This window comes from Protopterus annectens, chromosome 2.part0 (assembly GCF_019279795.1).
Source record: "Protopterus annectens isolate FY-2018-M chromosome 2.part0, PAN1.0, whole genome shotgun sequence".
NCBI lineage: Eukaryota > Metazoa > Chordata > Ceratodontiformes > Protopteridae > Protopterus > Protopterus annectens.
Window position 1 is genome coordinate 229306199 of NC_056728.1, and position 26017 is coordinate 229332215.

The 26017-nt window shown below is 40.9% G+C and overlaps 1 protein-coding gene across 2 annotated transcripts in view; it reads right to left on the reverse strand.

Annotated features, from left to right (window-relative positions):
* TBCCD1 (TBCC domain containing 1) overlaps positions 1-26017 on the reverse strand; it is a 768212-nt gene that overhangs the window by 275554 nt on the left and 466641 nt on the right. For both annotated transcript variants that reach the window (XM_044060684.1, XM_044060685.1), the window contains one exon: positions 11932-12298. In XM_044060684.1, the coding sequence (XP_043916619.1) occupies positions 11932-12298 (367 nt within the window). The remainder of the gene's footprint in view (positions 1-11931; positions 12299-26017) is intronic.

The following is a 26017-nucleotide window of genomic DNA, read 5'->3' on the forward strand; positions in this document are numbered from 1 at the left end:
ATATCTTACACGGAGCTTCCCTTGACAACCACTAAACGGAGGCCATATTGTTTTGCTCTGCAAGTCCCTCCATTGACATTTCATGTAATATATAAATCCCACAATTGTGGGCTTATAAGCTCGGTTTTCAGTTTTAGGTAGCGCACCCGTTTGCGCGGGTGTGCGCTACAGTTAGACACATAAATCCCGTGAAAAAAAGTTATATAACTTTTTTGCAACATTTTTTCATGCCAATGGCCACATATTTGGCCATTGGCATGCTTAATATAACAAATGCACCCTTTATTTGGAGCTGACATAGCTCCGTTTTAATTTTGCAGAAATATACTCAGTTGTCAGCTGAGTACATTTCTGCAGCTAACACGTCCGTTACACGGACTGGTTTGGGCTTCGTGGATCGCTCACATACCTCATTTGCATATCTTGGAGCTGCAAATGAGGTATTGAGCATTTCCACGCCCACTCCGTGTAAGAGACGTGTTAGCTGTCTCTTACACGGAGATTTGGGCTGTTGCTGAATCAGGAGGCTTACACGGAGGCTTACACTACTCTTGAACTCCGTGTAAGCCTTCCTGAATCTGGCCCACTGAAAAAGATGTTGCATACTACAGAATGATGACAGCCTATAAACCATAACAGTAACACTAATACTAATACTACTAATAATAATAGACAAGTTACCCAGTTAAGTCCACTGGACAGACCATCCCTTTTCAAGGGTGACTCGGGAGCAATATCTGACTAAGTAACTTGCTCAAGGTCAAACAGTAGTCAAATGAAGAATGAGACACTCAAACCCTATACCATAGGAACTACAGTTCACATCCTTAACCCTCTGTGCCAACTATCAAACTTAAGAATGCACGGGATAATGTGTGTGTTACTCTGATTAAAAACCAAACCCAAGTTATAAGCATCAAATTTCCACATGTGGCAATTTTAGAACATTACGGCTAAGCACAGCTAGTGAACTTTAGGTTGCTGTCAAGCAAATTCATTTAAACAAGCCTATGTCGAGCTTCAATAGTGAAAAAAATACACAAGCATTTTATAAACAATGTTAAATATTCAAAGAGCAGACAATCAATAAATCTCAAATAGTAATATTAAACAATGAGCCGAGAAACTAGCTTAAAAGACGATTATACATTTTAAAATGGGTCTGTTAAATCGTAAGACTTATGAAATGCATAGTTTTCCCATTGTCAGTTCAAGCTGAAACATGCAAAGTAATGAATTCCAAAAGTTGGAAGCATGGTAAAATAAACTTCTGTCTGAATTCTCCAAATGGCATCCTGATATCCCTTCCAAAACAACAAGAGGGCTCAGTCTATAGGGTTGCTAAAGTACAATAAGTTCTTTCATGTAGGAGGAACGCATGCTGTAAAGGGCAAACTCAAATCCCTACTTCTGGACATAACCCCATCTCTTCACAACATCATAAACCTCATGATTCTTGGTGATTTCATGTTAATCTCCCGAGGCCCCACCAAAAACACCATACATTAACCATTTAATGACTGTAATCTCACTCAGCTCGTTACTGAACCCAGTACACCTAACCCTACTGCATCCCTTCACTTTCTGTTTCACTTTATAAAATCACAAACAATCCTTTAATTTCCCATACCTCACCCTAGCTCCTTCAGTGATCACTGCCCTATTAGTTTCAATATTCATCATTGCTTTAACAAACTGTCACCTAACTAAATCAACCTCTGGCATAAATCCCAGGTTAACATTCTCAAACTAAAAATCAATCCTTGCCTCCTTCCACTGGTCTGACATACTCTTTTCCAATTACCCTAATCACTCTGCCCACCACTGTACCCAGCTTCTGAGTAACTCTGAAGACTCACATTTCTAAAATCATCTGTCTGTATAAGATGAAGAAAACAACTGGCTCACCTCTGAGCTCAAAGATCGCCTTACACTCAAGGAAAGCGCTTGGCTCGCTTGGACAGCCAACCCAAATCTTGACACTAAACAGCATTTCATCATCATAGCAAACTATCAAAACAAGCATGAGAACACACACTCCCTCTCTCCAACTGCCCCAAAATCACATGAGTTGACATAAGTTACCATGCCAGAATAATCCTGCCAGCTCTCAGTCTACCTTATCTCATCTCTGCCTCAAACTTTAGCTATCATTTATTTCTCAACCACCCCCCACCACAATGGCTCCAGTAATAATACTTCAATGTCTATACCCCCTCCCCTTCACCCTATACTCTACTCACCTACTTTAAATAATCAGAGATAAAGAAATGCAGACTCTCCTGGAAAAATTCAATCTCGACTCCCCAGACAGAACACACAGCCTATCTCCCTGGTGCCTATTCCACTCTAAAGAGTACATAATCACCCCACTGCCACATATTTACAACCTCTGCATTATTTAAAACATAATGCCCAATATATGGACAATAGCCACAATCAAACTGCCCCCCCCCCCCCCCAAAAAAAAATACCATTCTACCTGCTGACTTCTGCCCTAATCCCATACTGTCCATCCTTGGTAAATCCTAGAAAATCTAGTCTATACACACAGCTTACTCAATATAGCCTTTTCGTTTCCAAAAACTTGGCTTTTGGTCCAGGTACTGCACGCCCACTGCACTTTGGATCTTAACAGACCACATTCACTTAGCAATGGACAAAAACCTTCTTAATGAATTAATTTTTAATGACCATACCATTATCTTTGATCTGATCAACTATACCATTCTTCTGGATCATCTCAATGAAATTGGTATTAGTGCTGAGACAATTTCTGGATTCCAAAGTTACCTCTCCAACAGATATTTCTCAGTGCTATTTAACAGGATTTCTACTTCCACTGCTCTACTTAAAGGGGTTCCCCAGGGCTCCATCCCCTGACCCTCCACTTGTTCTACCCCACCTTCTTATTTTATGTATGCTGATGGATCTACCTGAGAAGATCGAAAGTTCACAACACCGACAACCATATGACCGACAGCCGAAATCTCGACATCGGAAGAAGACAATAAAAAAGGAAAATAAAATTCCCTTTCAACTGCTAGCAGGGGGGCTATGCCCACCTGTGCCCTCCTCCTCGTAACTTTAATATACCAACTCCGAGATCGCACTACAGTGCAGGAATGGAAATCTTTCCATTCCGCACTATAGTGAGATGCTGGTTCCGCATTGTCAGCAATCCAAATGTCGGTCATACGGTGTCGGCCATATGGTTGTCGGCATTCTGGACTGTCGGCAATATCAGGTAGACCCATGCTGACAACATGTTGGTTTACCAATCCAACCACATTACCTTTACTGTATAACAGGGACCTCCAAACAGGTTTGCTCTCCCTCATAAATTAGTACATCAACAAAAAGCTAGTACTCAACTCTTCCAAACCTAATCAATGACATGTGCTACCAGCCCAAAATAGCAAAAAACTTGCCCAATACTTTATTCAACTTACTGAGCAAGTTACCTCTTCCAGATACTATGGCATCCAGCTTGACGCCACACTTAATTTCCACCAGCATCTTGATACTATCCAGGAAAAAAGATTAACTCCTTCTCTTTTGGGCTAGCTAGTAAAATCTACCCTTTCCTCTCCAGGTCAACCAGGAATGCCACAGGAAAAGGCACGCTCCTTACCAACTTTAATACTGCTCTGCTTCTCACTACTGGCTGGTGCCTACAAAATCTCTACCACCATTCAAAGAATTTCAAACTCTATCCACCATTTCATCATACTCTCCCCTAAAGAACAAGCACCACATCTCAACTCCTGCCAAAGCTAACTGACAGCAATATGCCAATCTACTTCTCAGTTTCCAGCTTTATAAGCATCTCATTTAAGATTTATGCCCACCCCTGGCCTCATCTTTGTTCAAGCAAGCTCCTATATGCAAACTTAGGAGGCACAATCACTCAGGACTAGTCTTTCAAATGTCCAGAACTAAAACTCAAGTTCTCAGATTATTCCTTCCCCATTCTCTTCCCTACACTATGGGAAGCTCTTCCTCCCCATCTCAAAAAACCTTTGAATGTGCTCCTTTTTTCAGACAAAACAGAAAGATCATCTCAAGTCCCAAGCAGAATGCAATTACTTGTCCTCTGGTCACATTAGCTAGTCTCCCAAACTCTCCCTACTCCTTCTTACACTCTTATTTTGTAGACATAGTTAAGCACAGGACATCATAACTTCAACTTCCATTGTCTTTGTTTTGATAGTAACCATTTACCCATGCATTAACTCATATACAAAGTAGAACTCTTATTGGTTTGCACACGTTGACTTGCTTTGTATATTTGCTTAAGTTTTCTCTATGTTGAATCCTTTTTTATGTTTAGTTATTTTTTATCTGTTCCAGACAAACTGGTCCAGTGGGATCAGTCATCTACCCCATTTACCTAACTGAATACATAAATGATAAACATGTCAAGAATCTTAGCCTAAAAGCCACTACAGTCGACACAGTACAGGAGTAAAAAAGTAATACTAACTGAACTCCTGTAGTAAGCATGCCACAATGTTCTGCAGTGCCTGAAAGTGACCAGGTGAGGTCTCCGTTAACTCTTTTGTAGAGGGCAATACAGCAAGTATACAAGCACAAAAAGACTAATGCAGAAATAACTGTGGAGGAAGCCATCTGATGGAACAGGCTGCTCAATTTGGGCCAAGTTCTTCTGATAAAGGAAAACTTAACTTGGTCCATTAGTGTCACGTCAGTCATCAAGGATCAATCCTAGACTTTGCACTCAATGCACGTCACCCTATTACTCTGAAAAATAACAACCTAGGGAAATACTAAGGCCTATGGAGGGCATAAAGGCTGCACGTAAATTAACTGCCTCGTTCATGCCTGGATTAATCTTCAATGGCTATTCAGGCTTTCTTATTATTCCACGGCTGATGCACATCCCCAAGGGAAGGTAAAGCAGCTGCATAATAATTATTTATCCCGCTTCTACAAATGACATCACCCAGAGGAAGCATAAAAAGGGGATCCTTAAAACAAATTCTCAAAAGGGAAGCATATACACAGCAAATAAAAAGAGTCCAAGGATTGAACCCTGAGGAAACTCACATCGTAAATGCGAGTCTGACGAAGTATTCACATCACCCAAAAACTCACCCTGTGTGCAACATGAGAATAACGGGCAATTAATTGAGGGTTGTTGAAAGAAAATCTCAGTGAGTATAAAGGTGCTCTGACACATGATCCAAGGTGTCAAATGTGGCCAAGACTTTGAGGACCAAAAACTGATCATCAGCATCACAGAGGTATCATTTACAATTCTAATGATATCCATCTGTGTACCATTTCCTGACTTTGCTAAATAAACATATCCATTTAAGAACAGCAAAAAATACCATCCTGAGAGAAGACTGTATAATGTGAAGAATAACTGGAGACAACATCTTGCTGGTTCTACTATGAACTACCAATGGACAAATAAGGAACTTCCAGTACACTGGGATGAAATCATCACACTGCCAGTTTAGGAACACATCCTAATCTTACTATAAAGTGTATTCACAGGTGGTAATCCTCCATCCCCCCACTTATGAAGTCAAGCAATCTCACAGAAGTGGGCAAACTCTTGCCCCCCCCCCAAATACCTTTGTAACTGCTCTAGTTTTTACAAACTCCTGCCTGCTCATCTCAGTGAGTTGCATATAACTGGTATGTAATCTCTGCACAATTTTGTTCTTGCTGAAATGTACAGCTCTATTCTCTTCTCCTACCCAGGCGGAGACTGAAACTGGTCAACTGTGATAAGCACTCTGCCCTGGTTAACAAATTTCAAATAAATGAATAGGATTTAGTAGTTTGTCTGTTGGTATTTCATAATGAACACCTATCTTTCTTTCCGTTTTTTTTTTAAACAAGAAATATCTTTATTAAATTATCATGTATGACAGACAATAATACATTTATATAAATTAAACCATACTGACATAATTCTAGTTGCAAGCATTATATGTATAATCTATCAAGTAATTGTCATTCAAACATTACACAGCTCTTTCAAATGCTGCCTTCTTTTAAACCTCATTCCTCCTCTGCATGCAAGTATTATTCCCACAATTCCCATTTTTTATATGTCATTTGCTCCTCACCTTTTCTAAAGATCCCAATTCCAGTTGTTTTATGTCTGTTACTATAATTCACTACTTCTAGTAAAGTTGGTTTAGACTTTGACTTCCATTTTTTTTTTATTTTTTGGCAGCCACCATAATTACACTCAGAAGGCCTTACTATGTCTAGACGATTCCAACTTTGTAACATAGCTGAAAAAATAATTTCCTTAGTTACACCAATCTGCTCACCCAGTATCTCTGACAGAACAGTCTGCAGGGAATCTTTAAAGTCTGCCAACTCATTACACTCCCAGAAAATATGTTCCCAATTACATCTTTCTTCCCCATCACATCTCCAACATTTACTGTCTACCTAAGGAAAAATTCTTTGGAGTTTACCTGGGGTATAAAAATACCCATGTATACACTTCCAGGCAAAGATCCTAAATCTTCTAGACTTTGTTGCATATCTGGAAGACATAGATATATCCCCCATTGCTTCTTTGTGAATTGCTTAACCAATCTCTCTTCCCAATCTCTTCTAACCTTCTTTGATTGATTTTTAATAGTTATTATGCATTAATTTGCATGCTCTACTAATTATTCTCTTTTAACAGCAGCTTCTGTTCTAGATTCTACTGAAACCTCTAGCAGTGCTGGTCTTTTGCTCAGGATTCACCTATTCCTTTCTTTTTGCATATATTCTGATATCAATCATTTATAGTGTATGCAATCTCTAGGCTGCAGTCCAAATAAATTATTGGCCTCTTCACATTCTATTACTGGTCCCTCTTGTAATTATTTGCACCCAAGTACCTTGGTTCTTTTGCCAGCTTTCTCCAATAACTTCCAGCCCCCTATTGTCTGTATCCCTAATCCCAATTGGCAGAATATCATTTTCCTATTCCTGTGTTGTCTTAGTTCTTAGAATACTTTCTGCTGCTTTATGAATATAATATTCTGCATGGTTACTATTATTCTCCTTAAGGATCTGCATCCAAAATCCCAGTCTCTCCTTGTTTCACGAGCTTCCCGTTTCATCATCATCCATTTCCTCTGAATTATAGGTTTCTGCTTGTGCTATGTTTAGAAGCCCTGACTTTGTAGCTCTGTAGTATCCCTTCAAATCAAGTAATCCCAAACTACCTTGTTCAATTGGAAGAATCAGCTTATCCCACTTGTCTCTTGCAATTTTCCCCTCCCAGATAAAATCCTTGAACACCCATTCTTTCTTGTTCAGTTATCTGTTTGTCAGACTTTTCATTTTCAGCAGTCCCTACAACTGCACTATACTGTTACAATCACCAGATATTGACATGTATATTCTCAGTGCTTATTAAAAGGTCACATATCCAACATCTGAATTTTAAATACATTTCAGAATAAAACAATAGCAAGAATACTTATGTCCTATATAGGTTACCACTATGTCTAGCAGTATATACTATTCAGTTCAGAAATTGAAAAAAAATGCGCAACATACTTCCTGGTCAAAATAAAGGCTACAAAAGTAGGAAACCTTTATTTTTTTAGCATTCTCAGAGTATGGTACAAGAAAATGATCTTGGCTTCCAAATCCCATGTCTACACATCAAACATCATACAAAATTTGCCAATTAAGCAATATGAAATTGGCCAACTTCCTGGGAAACAATACTGATAAATCCGTTCTCAGTCATGCATTTAGCTATCCTAAAAGAGAGCTCAGAAGTAACTTTGAAATACCAGAAACCCCTACTTCCTACAAATTCTGAAATTATTCCCCATAGCAACAAACTAATGACGATCTGTGCATAAATGCCATACTTGTACATTTGGTTATAAAGAGTATGCAAATGCAACAAACTCTCCAAAATAATGCTGCTACTGATATTATCAAAACCATGCAGTCTGCTGAGTAGAGCTTTGATAATAAAGGCATCATTAATTATGTTTATGGTGAATTCTTGTGTTTCACTCTCCATTAAACAGCTCAAGATTGTGTAATGGGGGGGGGGGGTTAGGTTAAGGAAGTTTCTCCTTACCAACAAATATGGCCTTTTAAAAAAACATTGTTTCAACTTTATTTGTTCTTGTCAACAATGAGCAGCAAACAAAAATTATGTACTTACTATAACAATAGAACCGTTTTCTCTCAATGTCTAGCACGACCAATACAAGGCTAGGCACATTCCATAGACTTCAGTCCATTGAGCTCCGCCTCCTCTACCTACAATCCCTCGCTCCTCAGGACTACCTCAGATAGAGTTTGCCCCGTACTACCCCAAACTGATAATCCTCAAACTCCATGGGCAAAAGACGTGAAGGACCCCAACATAGAGAAGAGGAAAGATCTCCTTGAATGTCATCCCACAGTCAAGAGGCTCACCAAAAAAGCTGGGGTTGGAGGGAGGGAAGGTTGAACCAGACAGAGACGACACAGATCTACCATTATGTTAAGTACATAACTTTTGCATCACAGGTTGTCTTTTCTGTCTGGATTCAACCTGTATAACAGAGTCCCCAGACATGTAAAATCCCCAGGAAGGTCTCACAGTGCAATACACTGGAACCAAAGGAAGCCCTGGACCTAGACTGAATGCCCAGTCTGTAGTGAGATGCAAAAGTGTGATGTTCCACCCAGGTAGCAGCTGCACAAATCTTATTCAATACAGCGCTGGATAAATATTATGTAGAAAGACTCATAGCTCTAATATAATGACCTTTTGGTTTACCTTGCAAGGGTTTTCCTTTCAAACTATTTCCAAACACGATACAATCAGACAGCCACTTGTCAAAAGTAACCTTTGACACTGGCATGCCCAACCGAGCTTTTGATAAAGAAACAACTGATTACACTTTCTGAAAGATTTTGTTCTATCTAAATAAAACTTCAATTGTCTACGGACGTCAAGACAATGCAGAAAGTATTCCTCTTTGTTAGAAAACCCTGGGGAAAACACACAAACATGAATAGAGTTGTTCAAATTTTTCTCTATAGCCACCTTAGTAAGAAAACAGGGGTCCACGCACAGGGTAACCCTGTCTTTATGAAAAAGAAGTGCAGAGGTACTGACGAGAGGGCTTACAACTCTGACACCTGCTTGGCAGAATTAACCGCCACCAAGAATAATGTCTTCTCAGACAGCAGTTTCAAGGCAACAGTAGCAGAATGCTCAAAGGAGGGAGTAGCCAACACCTGAAGCTTCAAGTACTATTCCTATGGAGGAACAGGGTCCCAGACTGGAGGACATAACAAAAATACATCTTTTAAGAAAGCCTTCTAAATTATAAGTGCTCCTAATGGCATTTTATATTTACCAATGTGGGAACTGGAAATGGTGGCAACTGCACCTGAACAGTAAAATAATTGCAGCCAGAGCAAATCCATCAGGAAGTCAAAAACAACCTCTAAGAGGACCGAAAAGGGATCCAAGCCCTTAGAAGTAAGCCCAATAAACAAAATGTTTCCACTTACTAGCAATAGGATAGACAGCTTCTGACAGGAAGCCAAGATATGCACCACTCTGTTGGAAAGCTTGGGATTTTGGGCTATCAAGGGAATTGGAGGTGTCATGTGGTCAACTTTAGGGTATGAAGGGTGAGCTGGTATAGGCCCACTGGGTGAGAGATCAGATCCAGAATGGAATCCCCAAGACCCGTGGGGGGGGGGGGTATTTCAGAAGAGGCCAAAGGAAGGGAAGCACACCTGATCCAGCCAAATGGGGCAATGAAGATTACAGTCACTCTGCAACGGGTTGACTTCTGAAGAAATTTTATTAGTGGAGTTGAGGATAGGCATAAATGAGACCCGGGGACCAGGCTGGGTGACTGTCCCTGAGGAGGGAACTAAGGCATAAAAGCTGCTGCACTTGGTGTTGTAAGGGAATGTGAACAGATTGCAACATGTAGAGTACCCCAGCACAGAAAAAATGAGCAGCTACTCTTGGATTCAGGGACAACTCATGCAGAAAAAGAATATTCCTGCTTAAATTGTCTAACATGTTGTATCACCCTAGGAAGAACACTGAAACAAGAAACTGCTGAGATAAAACTCTCATGCCTTTTCATCAAACAGGATATGAATGGCTACCCTTCCGTTTGTTCAAGTACTACACCAGAGACAGGCTGCCGGTCTAAAATTAAATCACACCCTGAGGGAGAAAATCGTGAAAAGCCCGCAACACAAGGAGGACTGTCCTCATCTCCAAGACAATGACAAAGAATGGCCTCAGTGTTGGACCAGATCCCTTGCACTGTCCTCCATTCTAAATGAACCCTCACCCTAGAAGACAGGCGACCTTGGTGATTGTGCCTAGAGGAGGAAGAACCAGTGGACAGCAAAGGGAGGCTCCAACCACCACCTGAATTGATTCCAACAGACCTCTGACAATGCAAATGGGAACTCCATTGGGTGTGTCAGATAAGATTACTGCACTGTCAATGTCCACAGCAGAACCCTCAATGTAATACCTTGTGAGGGGAACCAAGCAAATGATGGCTGCAATGCATCCCAAGAGCCTGAGACCCAGATTAGCCAGGGGTTTTGAGAACGAAAGTAACAGAAACTCTACAGACTGGTAGCCTTGCAATCTGAGACTTTAACCCAGTTTCTATTGAGTGCACAGGAAGATTGGATTTCTAACACTTGACTGTGATCCCCAAGGAACAGCATAGCTGGAGTAAGGTATCTCTGGTTCTCGTCAACGATGCCCTCGTGGAGGCAGTCAGGAGCAAATCATCCAGGTAAGGAAAGACCTGAAACCCCAGCAGCCTAAGACAGGCTGCCACTGCTGCTATACACTTGGTGAAACTAGGGGGCAGTGGTGAAGCCAAAGGAAAGCCGAGGACCTTGGGACCTTCAGCTCCTATACAGCAGAGGATGCAGAAGAGGGAGCCAAACATTTCTGGTCCCCCTTGGCAGCCTTTGGGTCCTTAGAACTCCAATGACCTAGATCCAATTTATCAACCTTGCTGGAGGAGGCTGAAGAGGACTTGCCAGCTGACAGAAGCCCTTCAAGAACTAGCCTGGCTCTCCTGTCATTCACCGCATGCTAGCAGAGTACCTTGCAGATCAATCAAGGAAAGTCCAAATGGACAGCCCCTACACAATAAACACACAGCTCATGTGCATCTTGAGAGGGAAGCTTCTGCTCACAATCCAAACACTTCTTAAAGCCCTTACCATAATCAAACCACAGCACCACTAAGGAACAAAAAAGAAATAAAAACACTCAATACAAACAAGGTGGAAAACAAAAACCTGGTTAAAACCTAGAAAAAAGGATACATTAACCTGGAGCACTCGACCACAATGCTATCTAGGAATGATGGCAAACTGATCTGAGGTAGTTCTGAGGCATGAGGAATTATGGGTAAAGGAGTCTGAGCTCGACAGGCTGAGGTCTAGGAATATAACCGGTCTTGGATCCAACAACTCACTGGCTGAATCCAAATAGAAAAGACACCAGATTCTTTGTTTTTCACAAGAACCAGTTCCAATGAAAGGTTTGCCGTTTAGCTATAAACCCTAATGTTACTCAGTAAGCTATAAAACGAGTACCTTAAAATGCTCAACCCTTCTGCAGCTTCATTACGTATCAACCTCCAAGTCACACCACTGAAAACCAAAACTATGGCTTCCACCATACCAGTGGATAGTAACACATCTCATAGCTGGACAGAAGTCTACCAGTATTTCTTTATACTGGGATTCCTCTAAATATAACAGTACCAGCTTAATGGATAGGGATGCACTTACTAAACATTTTCAATTCTTACAAAAACTTAAAATATGACTAACATGATCTAATAAAGTCAGCTGCAACTATGATTTTCATCAGTACATTGTCACAACTGCATATTTTTCTTTTTTTTTTTTTACCTTGTTGTGCCCATGCTAGTTTCTTCCCAAACTTTAAACAAGCAGACATACCAAATGGATTTAGGCCCAGGGTGTTTTTCAGCCAAGAATGTAACATATTGAATGAGAACATATCAGAAAGCTTGGAGTAACCACTTTTTGCCCGTAACGGCTGCCAAATTGCAAGACTAAAGAAAGAGTCCACCGATCGATTCCTGTCAATTGAGCCCTCAATAAGGAGGCCAAGGCTTTTCACTGCGTCTGGGGAGAGAAGGCTGTCATGGACTGTGTGCGATGAAGCAGTCAGTTGTTCAGGGTCTAGAAGCAGTTCAAGTAAATCTGACAGATGGGTCTGTACAAAAGACAAATGGGCCTGATCATCCCAGTTCTGTAAAAAAAGAAAAATTATTTATGGAAGTGTTCAGAAGAAAAGAAAAACAAACATATAAAATATGTAAACTTTAACAAGTATCAAAAGCAAAAAAAGTAAATAAATACCCTAATGAACATTTTGCAATATGTTACAAGACAGAGAAAGTCAGATCTTGCAAAATCTCTGCCTCTAATCAAATGTCTTCCTGTATCATTGGCTGCATAGGTGCTACAAAGCTAAGGCCCTACAGTGAGCTGGAAGAAAATAAGCAAAACAAATGAAGCACAAGTAACAGCAGCATATTTCATCTCCATCAGACTAAGGATAGTATACTGCACCTCCATCAGACTAACTGCAGACAGCTTTAACTCACAAAGGTTTACAGGTTAAGTACACATCCAAATGACGAGCATAACTTGGCAGTATTTATGCCTGCACATTAAGAAAAATTCACCAGGGCAGAAGAGTGAAGCTAGGAGTAAAAGCAGAGAAGGCAAGTCTTAAGATATTTCAAAATGCCTAATGGGCAACATGCCACATTCTAACCAAAAATGAAAAGGGCTTCAGTACCAATTTGTACAAAAAAAAAAAGGGGGGGGGGCAAAAATATAGCAAGTGCCAAGAGTCAGCAGACAATTGTTACAGAAAATAGCTGATGATTAGGAGAAGGTTTGTCGATCTGGTTGTAGAAGTAAAATGAACAAGCAGAAGACAAAAAAGTAAGCATAACCTGAAGAAAGTAATCATCAGCAGAAAGGACAATTGCTGGTCTATCTGTCTGAAAGCAAACTGCCCATCTGTCTAACCAGCAATAGGCTCAGACTGTCATAGGATCAGCTGAAGGTAGGTTAGATCAACTAATCACAGCGAACATTTTGTTTAGAAACAAACAGCAGAATCTGGTGGGTTACAATGCACTTCCTGATGGACACCAGGGCAGGTAGGACACTCTTCTGTGGCAATGATGGAAAAGAAGACCTATACATTTGGTGGAACAGTAAACTCAGCTCAATAACTACTTTAAAGATGCAATCAAGTGTTAAAATCATTCACTCATCCTTTAATTACCAATCCAGTCTAAATCAGGGATCACCACTTCAAAAAGGGAGTGACTTGCACAGGACATGGCCAACATTCCCCAGTACCCCACCCTGCAACAGAAAGGGTTTAAGCCATGGAAGGCCAAAGACAGAATCCATGTGCTCAAATGGAGATGAACGGCATCTGGGCTGATGGGATCCCAATATGGGGAATATGTACCCAGGCAGCCAAGAGTACAAACCAGTGATAAACACTATACGAATTACAAAGATGGGATAACATTACTGTTAAAGAAAACAGTAAAAGATTAGGAGAATGTGCAAGAAAGTTTCCAAGTGTAAAAGTAAAAAATAAAAGAAAAGAAATATAAAACAAGGTGGTAAACTCAGCACAATAATTATTTTAAAAATACAATCAAGTATTAAAATCATTCACTGATCCTTTGATTACCAATCCAGCCAAATCAGAGATGCAAGGGTGCTGCAGTTTATCCCAGCAATCAATGGGCATAAGACAGGGAAAATGATCCCAGAGACAAGAGTCTACCTTAGGGCACACACACACGCACGCGCAAACACGCATACACACACGCACGTATACACACTCATGCACGCACGCATACATACACACGCACACATACATACACACGCACGCACACACACACACACACACACACACACACACACACACACACACACGCATACACACACGCATACACACACACACACGCATACACACACACACACACACGCATACACACACACACACACACACACACACACACACACACACACGCGCGCGCGCATACACACACGCGCGCATATACACACATACGCATACACACACACAGCAATTTGAGAAACTGACAAATCACATATGTCTCTAGAATTTGTAAGGAAACCAGGACACCTGGCCAAAAAACATGCAGACATATGGAGGACAATGGCAGTCCAGAAAGTAGACATCTCAGCCAAGAACCTAGAGCTGTGAAGCAGCAATGTTAACTTCTAAACAACTTTGTTACCCTGTTAAAGTTTGTCCTGATCAAAAACAAATGCTGCATTGCTGCATTACTTGTTAAACAAAAATGAAAGATATGTACTTATCTTAACAATACATTTTCAACTGTCTGTCTGCCCTATATAATAGGGCAAAGAATGCAGGCATTAGGACCACTCAGCAATCAAAAACTTTCCAGGCTGCTCTGGTTCCTTCATCAAATAATCCATTGGGCTGCCCTCCCTCTCCAGAGTTGTTGTTAGCTGTTCTAAATTTAAAATATATTTTCAGGTATTTTCTTGCTGTTACAAGCTTAATCTACACACATTTTATCAAGCAGAAGTTAGACCTAGGTTCATACTATGATACTGGGCTATTGGCCTGGAGGCCCTTATAAGCCTAGCCAATAATTTTGCTCATGTTCCCTCAAAGTCAGCACCTGTTTCCCCATGTCCAGCAGGGACACAGGTGGGATCCCAGGGGTGTATTTCCTGTTTCCCATCTAGTTGTCAAGGTTCCTCTTAAAGAGGGCTAGAGACGTACTCTGCTTGACATGGAGAAGGGAGCCTGTTCCACAGATGGGGAGTCTTTGGGTCACAAATCTATCCCACCAACAAGTTCTATTAATGTCACAGACCAGGTTAAGCCCTTGCCTACGGGTTGCATGAATGGAATCTGGCTTATGGATCTGAGATGGCCTTGTTTGCCAGACACAGGTCACCTCTGAGCAGTCTGTACGAGACTGAATAGAGGGACAGAGCTTTTAGCCTATCTGTACAGGACAGGTATTTGAGACCCTGGATTTTCCTGGTCAGGAACCTCTGTGGTCTCTTCAGCTGCTGCATGTGCTTGGCAAGGTACATGCCAAAGGGGGTACTGTATTCGATAATGGGTCTGATAAAGGAGTACATGGATGTTATGACCGCCTTGTTAATGGATGAAATACCCTTATTTATGAGGTGGGCCATGTGGAAATCCTTCCGTACAACTGAGGCAATGTGGTGGTCAAAAGTCAGGTTGCTATCAATCTAGGTGCTCAAGTCCCTCACAACTGACTGTGTGATTAAGTACGTTTTTATTAGTGTGATAATTAGTGGGCAAGCCATTTTCCCCAAAGGGGATAATGATGCATGCCTTGGCATTCAGTTTGAGGCCATGCTTCTGGCACCAGTCATTAGTTTGGGTAAGGCCCTCTTGGAGGATGTTCACATCACTAGGGGAATGTAAGACCGCACCCAGCTTGCAATCATCTGCAAACTTCAGCCACAGACCACTGGTTTTGGCTTGCACCTCAGAAAAGTATATCCCAAACAGTAGAGGCCCAAAGATCAGTCCTGGGATACACCACTCATTACGGGTCTATAAGCAGTGACCTTGCACCTTCCAAGGGTGCATTCCTTCTGGTCACAATTATGTGACTGTGGAGTAAGTATATATTAAGTTAGGGGTAGGAGAGGTAACCCCCCCCCCCCACATAAACAAGTGCTTTGGTGACTTTATCTAATTGCAAAAGGAGGCCTTATATTTTCTTTTTGCAACCAGAGTAGTTTGATGATTTTACTTTGATAATTTCTGCAGCTGAATTGCTGGCCTCACTGTGTGCGCATCAATGTAATGGCATGCTGAATATGAACATTATATATTACAATTTTATACATAAATATTTTTGTGTGTGCGTGTATGTATATATGTGTGTATATATATATATATATATATATATATATATATATATATATATATATATATATATGTGTGTGTGTGTGTGTGTGTGTGTGTGTGTGTGTGTGTGTGTGTGTGTGTGTGCGCGCGCGCATATATGTGTATGCATATCTATATCTATCTATATATATATATATATATATATATATATATATATTTATATTTATATTTATATATATGATATAAAAAGTGTACACACCTCTGCTAAAATGCCAGGTTTTTGTGATATAAAAAAATGAGACCACAATAAATCATTTCAAAACTTTTCCCACCTTTAATGTGACCTATAACCTGTACAATTCAAATGAAAAACTAACAAATCTGTTAGGTGAAAAAATATAAAAAATAAAAAATGTATAATAAGTTGGTTGCATAAGTGTGCACACCTTTAAACGAATACTTTGCTGAAGCACCTTCTGATTTAATTTCAACATTCAGTCTTCTTGGGTACCATCAATTAAAGAGACTCTGATTAACCCCAAATAAAATTCAGCTGTCCTAGTAGGATTTTCCTGACATTTACTCAGGTGCTTGCTACACCAAAAGCCATGGTTGGCAGAGAGCTTACAAGGCATCAAAGGGATCTCTTTGTTGAAATGCTTCAGTCAGAAGGGTACAAAAAAATGTCCACAGCATTGGATATACCATGGAACACAGTGAAGGCAGCCATCAAAAGGTGAAGAAAATAAAATATGGCACAACAGTGACGTTGCAAAGAACTGGACGTCCCTCCAAAATTGATGAAAAGACAAGACAAAAACTGGTCAGGGAGACTGCCAAGAGACCTACACCAACACTGAAGGAGCTGCAGGAATTTCTGGCAAGTACTGGTTGTGTACTACATGTGATATCAATCTCCCATACTCTCCACGTCTTGGCTATGGGCTAGGGTTGCAAGACGGATGCCTCGTCTTACACAGAGAAACATCCAGGCCCTACTAAAATTTGCAAAACAATACATAAAGTCTCCAAAAAGCATGTGGGAAAACGTGTTATGGTCTGATGAGACCAAGGTTGAACTTTTTGGCCACAATTCCAAAAGGTACATTTGGCGCAAAAACAACACTTCGCATCACCAAAAGAACACCATCCCCATAGTGAAGCATGGTGGTGGCAGTATCATGCTTTAAGGTTGCTTTTCTTCAACTGGAACTGGGGCTTTAGTCAAGGTGGAGGGAATTATGAACAGTTCCAAATACCAGTCACTTTTAGCCCAAAACTTTCAAGCGTCGGCTAGAAAGCTGAAGATGAAGAGGAATTTCACCTTTCAACATGACAATGACCCCAAGCATACATCCAAATCAACAAAAGAATGGCTTCATCAAAAGAAAATTAAAGTTTCGGAATGGCCCAAACCTAACTCCAATAGAAAATCTGTTGGGTGACCTGAAGAGGGCTGTGCACAAGAGATGCCCTTGCAATCTGACAGACTTGGAGTGCTTTTGCAAGGATGACTGGACAAATATTGCCAAGTTAAGATGTGCCATTCTGACAGACTCCTACCCAAGAAGACAATGCTGTAATTAAATCAAAAGGTGCTTCAACAAAGTATTAGTTTAAGGGTGTGCACACTTATGCAACTAGCTTACTGCAAGTTTTTTTATTTTTTATATTTTTCCCCTAACAGATGTTTGTTTTTCAGCTGAACTATACAGGTTATAGGTCACATTAAAGGTGGGAAAAGTTTTGAAACAATTTATTGTGGTCACATTTTTTTATATCACAAAAACCTGGCATTTTAACATGGGTGTATAAACTTTTTATATCCACTGTACATACATACACACACACACACACACACACATATATATATATTATTTTATTTATTTTATTTTATTTTACATTTGTTGACCGGGCTAGTCTGGCTGGATACATGTCCATTTTCAGCAGAGGCCCTAGGAGAAAAGCTCCACTATATACGAATAACTTACAATAAACAAAAAATATACAAAACATATAAGCAAATAAAGGAACATTATCATGTGGTATAGTAACAATGCAGAAGCAGTTTAACAAGAACTAAACAATAGTGAGGAATCATTATCCCGTAATATTTGCAAGAGTAGGACTGCTAAAAAATGAAGGAGAGAGAAAATAGTAACACTTATATACACACACACACACACACACACACACGCACACACACGTGTATACAATGCATGTACATAGCAGGGTGTTCATTGAAAACAAAAAAGGACCATTACTTTTATTCTACAATTCTTTAGAAATGTTCTGCCTGATGACATAAAATGTTTGATTACATTCATACTGCTTTTTATGACCTGTTGTAACTTTGTTTGCTCTTTCTAAGTCATAATGGACTGCTGCATTATTTTTCTAGCCATTAAGTGTATAGCTACTATTAGTTACTACTTGCATATGGGTCATGATAACTTCTAGATCATAAAAGGAATGTTAATACTCTAGGAACTTTCTTTTAGCCCTCTTTTTGACGATCTCTTTCTGGATTCTAAGATCGCCTTTAGACATCAGAGATGTAGACTGCAAAATGTCATTCTGCAGTGTCAGGAGGTTTTCCTGTATCACACTTCTGGACTATGAAGGTGGGAGCTTTCTACAAGACAAAGGTTATTAGCTGCTACTCTTGGGTTAAATATCACTATGATAGATATCCTATCCCGTACAGATACATCTCATGTTAAAAGTACCACCTCAAAAAACAGGGTCAGCTGGTCTAATGCTTTAACTAGGGGTGCATTAGCTAAAACTATATAAATCAGAAGCAAGCCCAAGATGATCTCTGACCTGACTTGTACAGTTGATTTGCTGTTTATCAATCAAACCTGGCTGGTCACAATCAGGAGTACAGCTATCCCACTGGGTGGATCTTCATTTTATTCAAAACTAAGTCTAGCAATACTGATGAGGGGGTAAGAGCTGCTACACATTTCAATCCAGATCTTGATCTAAACCAGGCAAATGCTGCAGAGACCAACACCTCCAACTATATCCTTGGTACACAAGTGAACTAAAAACTTATCTTTATTTACTGTCCACCCAAAATTTTTAGGAACTTTTTTTTTCAGGTGTCAGTGTATTTCTTTGTTGATCTGGTTAACCAACCTCTCCTGTGGCAAAAAAATGGGATAGGTCAATACCTGGGTAAACTATGACACCTGAGGATTCACTATGGAGTTTTTGAACTTTTTGAGTCTCTGGGTTTCACTCCATTACTGTCCACTACCATCCTCCGGCTTTCCCAGTTATCTAAGGTCAAATAAAATAAAGTATGGCGTCTGTATGGGCCTAATTTTTATTTATTTCACACTTGTTAACCGAGTTGGTCCAACTGAGCACAGGCCCATTTTCAGATGAGACCCGAGGAGAAAAGCTCCAAGAAAAACAATTACAATTTTATGGTAATAGGGTACACAACAAGGACAATTTCACAGTGAACATATGTAGGAAGAGTGCACACTTTTGCATAAGTATGAAAAATTAAAGAACAGAAAAAATAGATAAATGTACCCAATAATAATAAAGAAATTATAATGATAAAAGTATGAAAATGAGAAAATATATACAAGTAACTATCATACAGTCGTACAGACTGTATAGCTCTACAGCATTTCCTAAGTAGGACAGAGCAAGAAACTTATAGTAAATGCTAGAAACAGGATTAGGTAGAGTCCTGGCAGGGGCATAACCAAGTTTTCTGGAGAAAGTGTTTTAGTTCTTTTTTGAAGCTGTTAGTTTATCGAATACTACGCAAATTGGAAGGGAGGTTTTTCCAGAATTTTGTAATGGAGGATTTATACAAGAGATTGCCAAAGTTCATTTTCGGCCAATAAGTTTGAAGAAGGAGTTTTCAGTACTGCTTAAGGGGTGGGGAAGGGGTATACTAAGTGACTAGACTGGAGAGAGAGAGGTACACAGTGGGTTTGAGAGGGAAGTGGGTTATGTGAAGTTGGGACATTTTGAGATGCTAAGGAAATTCAAGACTGTGTAGCTTACTGAGAGCAATGCAATGGTGGATAGGATTAGGTAAGTTAGCTGCAAATTTTGCTATTTTATTGCAAGTTTGTTCAAGTCTGGAGAGCAGGCAGGATTAAAGGTTAAGGACCAGGTTTCCATAGAGGAGGCTAGGAAGGTGATAGGCATGGGCCAGGGTGAGTCTGGAATCAGAGGATAGAAAAATTTTATTGCTTTACGGTAGGCCAAGTTTTTGATTAGTTTTCTTACTTGATTGCTGGATGTGTAAGTCAAATTTTAGCTGGTCATCAATTGTCATTCTTAGTAATTTTCTACGAGTTTCAACGTTAATTTGTTTGTTTGCATCTTTTGGCTTTTCCCAGTTAGGGGTCGCCACAGCGGAACTCCGATCCACTAATTATTGGTAGTTGATTTCTACATGCAAAGTTACCAGCCCTGACGCACAACCTTCAACAAAGGTATGCCCATTCACGCATGTCTCCACACAGAAGACGCTCTAGCTGAGAATCGAACCGGACAGCGTCTTACTGTGAGGCGACAACACTACCGCAGCACCACCACTGTTAATGATGGTTTTATTTAGTGATGAGGTGGAGAAGCAGAGCTTAAGGTGATCACTGGCCTTGCGGAGAAAGAGGAGTTTTGTTTTTTTTATGGTTCAGAATAAGCTGTATTTCATTTAGCCAGTTATCAACTGTAGACATGGACTTGGTGGTGGAACCAGTTTCTTGGTCACACAGTTACCTTGTTTACTGTGTTCCTGGACTACCACACACACAATCACTTGATATGGAATTGGTAAACTGCATGGATTTAAAAAAAAAAAAAAAAAAAGTGACCTTTCATCATCCATACAATTCCACTCCATAAAAGGAAAGTACTGACAATATACTAGTCAGAGTGTACAACAATGCAGTGGCTAGTACACTAGCCATCAATGCCCCCGTTTGTGTTCTTCCAGGGTCTACTGATCTTCATGACCTCCTAGTAATGTAGTGAAAAGTCTGGAAAGCCACTTTCAAGTGATATGCCTGCTGGAGGACAGATATTAATCCTGATGCAGACTACTCAGATAAAAATGTCACACAAGAAACAGCTTACTTGTCCAACAAAATTTCAGATGCAGCTAACCAGTCAGCAATGCAAAGCTCTCTTCACCAAAGACTGGCCTAGACAGTCAAGAGGAGAAGGTAAACACTTGCACCGCACCACACTCATCACATAGTCCCTCAAAACCTACACCACCAAAACACACACACAGAAGCACAAAACACACACCTACATTCACGGAGGTTCTCAGTATAAATCTGCCCAAACAACAGAGACCTCCAAAGCAGAAATACAAGCAACCTCCACCCCCCCAACACAACCCAAATGACACAGCCCACATACTCAAGTGTGCCACTCAACTACAGCCCATAAGGCATAACGTACCCAACACTCTAATCATAGGTGACTCTATAGTCAGGCACACTAATGTTCCACTCACCAGGCTAAACAAGGAAAAAGTTACTGTCAGCTGCCTGTCAGGTGCCATGATCCGCCACATAACGTACGCACTCAGGTCACTCCATGACAAGTACAAATATGACAGTCATTTTCCATGTTGGTGTGAATGACCTGAGACGTACCTCCCTGGACTACATGAAAAGAGACATGGTGGAGCTCTCCCATCTTGTAGCCCAGGCAGGTATGACCCTAGCCCTGAGTAGCATCTAGCCATCACCCAGAATGATACCACAGAACAAAGACAAAATTATTGACTTTAACAAGTGGCTAAACTTCTGGTGTCATTCTAAAGGAATCCAGTATCTGCCTGCCTGGGATGACATGATTGACAGACCACGCTGCTTTGCCAGAAATGGCCTGCACCTGTCGCCCTTGGGATTCCAGATACTGGCAAAGGCTCTTACCACCCCTATAGTGCCTTTTTTAGGCAAGGTTCAAATGACAAATTCACCACCATAACAGGTACAAGCAAGCAAAAGCTGTGGGTAATGCTACTCAATGCTAGAAGTCTAAACCTCAAAATGCACTCACTCGAGGCACTAATGGAGAACAAAGACATCTGTGCAGTGACAGAGACCTGGTTCAAAGCTCCAAAGAGCACTCCTGCATTACCAGGCTATAATTCATACCACATCTTTCGGCCACCAAACCCGGACCGAAACACTAAAGGTGGAGGCATGTCCATATTCATTAAGGATATCCACACCTCCAAGCTAGTTGCTCAGCATAATGCATCCAAGATTATCCAAGTTCAACTAACTCTGGGTAAAACCGCAATCCAGATTGTAGCTTGCTACAGACCCCCTATCATACCCCAGGATTCCCACTCCTCTTTTCTTGATACACTGGAAAATATTAAGGTACAACCTAACACTCTAATAATGGGTGATTTCAACCACCCTACCATTAACTGGGAATACTCATGTACCAACTCTTTTGCTCAACTTTTTTTGGAAATCATCAATTCCAACGCTTTGGATCAACTTATCCACACCCCCACCAGGGGCAGCAATATCCTAGACCTGGTCATCACCAACATGGGTGACCAGTGTTCCACACCAGAGGTCAGCTCCTCGTTGGTCAGATCTGACCACAAGCTAATCACCCTAGACATCCATATCCTGCTCCCACCACCCATTAGGAAAACAACTGTAAAAAATTTCTCCAAAGCCAACTTCACGCTTCTTAAGACAGAAGTGGCAAACTTCACAACACCCATGCAGATGGACAATAGAGGTACGACTGCTGAATCCTACACAAATGCACTTTATAAGCACTTACACAACTGCATGGATCGTGCTATCCCTAACAGAACCAAGATGCTATCCTCCAAAAAAAGGAAGCCAATCTGGTGGTCTGCCATAAACAAACTCTACAACAGAAGAAAGAAACTGTTGCAAAAAAGAGTAAAATCCCACGATTGGAGGAACTCCCTGGTCAGCCTCAGTAAGAAGCTGAGATCCCTCATAAAATCCTCCAAAGCTAGTTATGAAAACAAAATTGCTACTGATTCTAAAGACAACTACAAAGCATTCTATAGCTATGTCAAGAATCTCAATGGCAACACTCAGATCTGCTCTGAGTTACAGCACAATGACACTAAATATACAGAACCAACTGATATTGCCAACATCCTGGCAGATAAGTTCAGTGCTAACTTTATCCCCCTCTCACCCCCTAAAGGGCCCATCTTTATACCAGAAGAATGCAAAGTTCATGTACTCACGGCTGCACAGGTTAAAACTTCACTCTCCAAAGCCATGAACACAGCAACCATGGGACCTGACAACATCCCAGGCTGCCTTCTACATGAACTACAGAATGAACTGGCACCCCACCTAAGTACCATGTTCAATCATAGCCTCACCTCAGGCTTTCTGCCCATTGAATGGCGCACCGCGACAGTTATCCCACTCCACAAAAAGGGTGGGGGCCACAACAGACCCTGGGAACTACCATCCCATTAGCCTGATGAGCCTTGTCTGCAAGGCCATGGAACGTATCATCATGGAACTCATAAACAAAAACATTGGAGATCTCCAAACTTTGGACCCCACACAGTTTGGGTTTGTAAAAGGCAGATCATGTCTCCTAAACCTGATAGACTTCTTTGAAGTAGTCACCAAAGCCATAGATGAGGGTAAGGTGGTTCACACAGCCTATCTAGATCTCGCCAAGGCATTCGACACCATCCCCCACTCTGGAATTATAGATAAACTCACTAAACTAGGTATAAATCCCTATGTCACAAGATGGGTTGCCAACTGGCTTAGTGACAGAACCCACACTGTGAAAGTAACAGACTCCAAATCAGACTTCAGACCAGTGACAAGTGGAGTACCACAGGGTTCAGTCCTGGTTCCTCTCTTGTTTGGTACCTACTTTTCTGAAGTACAGGTTAACACAGAAGGTCTTTGGCTAACTAAATTCGCAGATGACTGCAAACTGGGAGCCATAATCAAAACTCCTAACGATGTGGACATCCTACAAAAGGGCCTCACTGAGACAGATGCCTGGTGTCAAAGACATGGTCTCAGGCTCAATGCCAAAAAGTGCATTGTCATCCCCTTTGGTAAAAACTCTGTACCCATGAACTACCACATAGGCGGTAGTCTACTTAACACCGAAAGTGTGATAAGAGACCTTGGAGCACAGGTGGACAGTAGTCTCTCCTTTGATAATCACATTGCCACAGTAGTCAGGAAATCCTTCTATGTGGCACACCTCATCACAAAAGGTTTCTCATCCAGAAAAAAAGAGGTCATTATTCCCCTCTACTCATCACTCATTAGACCCATTATAGAGTACAACGCCCCTTTTGCTATGTACCTCACAAGACATCTACAACAACTGGAAAGGTTGCAAAAAAACCTCACAAAGAGGATTACTGGCCTCAAACAGATGCCTTACACAGACCGTCTCAAAAATTTACTCCGTCGCATATCACCTACTCAGAGGCGATCTCTGCCTAACATACAAATCTACGTCAAACCCAGAGCTGTTGGACATGCTCCACCTAAAGAAATCCCAATCCCTCCGAGGTATACACTCTAGGGACCTAAACCTTGTCACCACAATAAACAGAACATGCTGGAGGGATGGATTTCTGTCCCAGAGACTTCCCATACTCTGAAAGAGACTACCTATCTATGTCAAACAGAGCTCCTCATTAGCACTCTTCAAGAAAAATCTTGAGGATTGGATGGGTAATAGGAAATTCATCCCGGGGATCACTTCTGTGGTTCTGCTTGACAGGGGCACAGGAAAATAATTTATTTTCTTGGGTGGCGAAAGCCAGTGTACCTTTTTGGCTAGGTTTGTATAGGGCCCTAGGACCAACAGCCTAGTACCTACATATGAACCTATGATCATCTAAGTAATGACTGGACTGTGCAGCCTGGACGGTCATAATACACGAAAAAAAAAATTCTACTCAACAATGTGATGAAGTGGGAGTTTTCTTTCTCTCTCTTACAGATGAGGGTGCCAAGATAAGGAGATCCTTCTCTAAATGTAGATAATGGCAGAAGTGGATATCTGACAGAGATACTGGAGTTGTGATGAGTTACTGACTATGAGAAGGTCACAAAAGTGGTTTCATCTTTCATCCTTACTGAGGAATCGATCCATGCGTAATTAGGGTAATAAAAATTTTGCAAAGCAGTTCCTGGGCCAATTATTTCCAAGACACTTCAACATTCTTTTAGACTGTATTTTTTTCCTGGCATTTTAGACTCTTTAGTTGCCATCTCTGAATTTGTTCCATCTGCAAAACTGCCATCTAGTCTTTGGTCTTCATTTTGTAAATGATGCTATGCCACAGCATTGAGGCAGGTGCATTCCTACTCACCTGACTGCTTTAATCCTCCTCAGCTGTTGTTGTGTCTTTAGGCTTTTCTCAGTTAGCGGTCGCCACAGCGGAACTCCGGTCCACTAATGATTGGCAGTTGAATTTTACGTGCTGAGTTACCAGCCCTAACGCACAACCTTCAATGAAGGCACACCCATTCACTTGGACTTAAAATCTCAGAGCAGCACGATAATCCTAATTCAGGCTGGGAGTGATCTTTTAACTACTCTGAATAAAAGTTTATCTTAGTAGTATTGTTCTCATGGAGTCACTGGACATGATGAAGCATTTTATCCTGAGTGACCATCTTAAAACTGATTGTCGTTTTTCCAAATTAGTATTCATCTGGTATGTTGCTTAACTTTCTGGCCATTCTCAGAGGGCTGTCTTTGGTTTAAAATTCTCCATGGTGCTATAATCCAGAGTGTGAAGTACCAACGAGCTTGATCACGGCACTTTTACTGCTCCCTGTGTATCTACTGCCCCTGACTGATATCTTAAGAGGAGGTATGTCTTACCCAAGCTTACACTAAATATTTTCTGCTCTTCACTCAGAACTGTTGTCAGATTTTACTCAAACAGGAGACTGGCTGAAATAAATTCTCGCTTGGTTATCTAAGAAACTTTTAAAATTCAGCCCAGCAAAAACTAAACCACTTAAA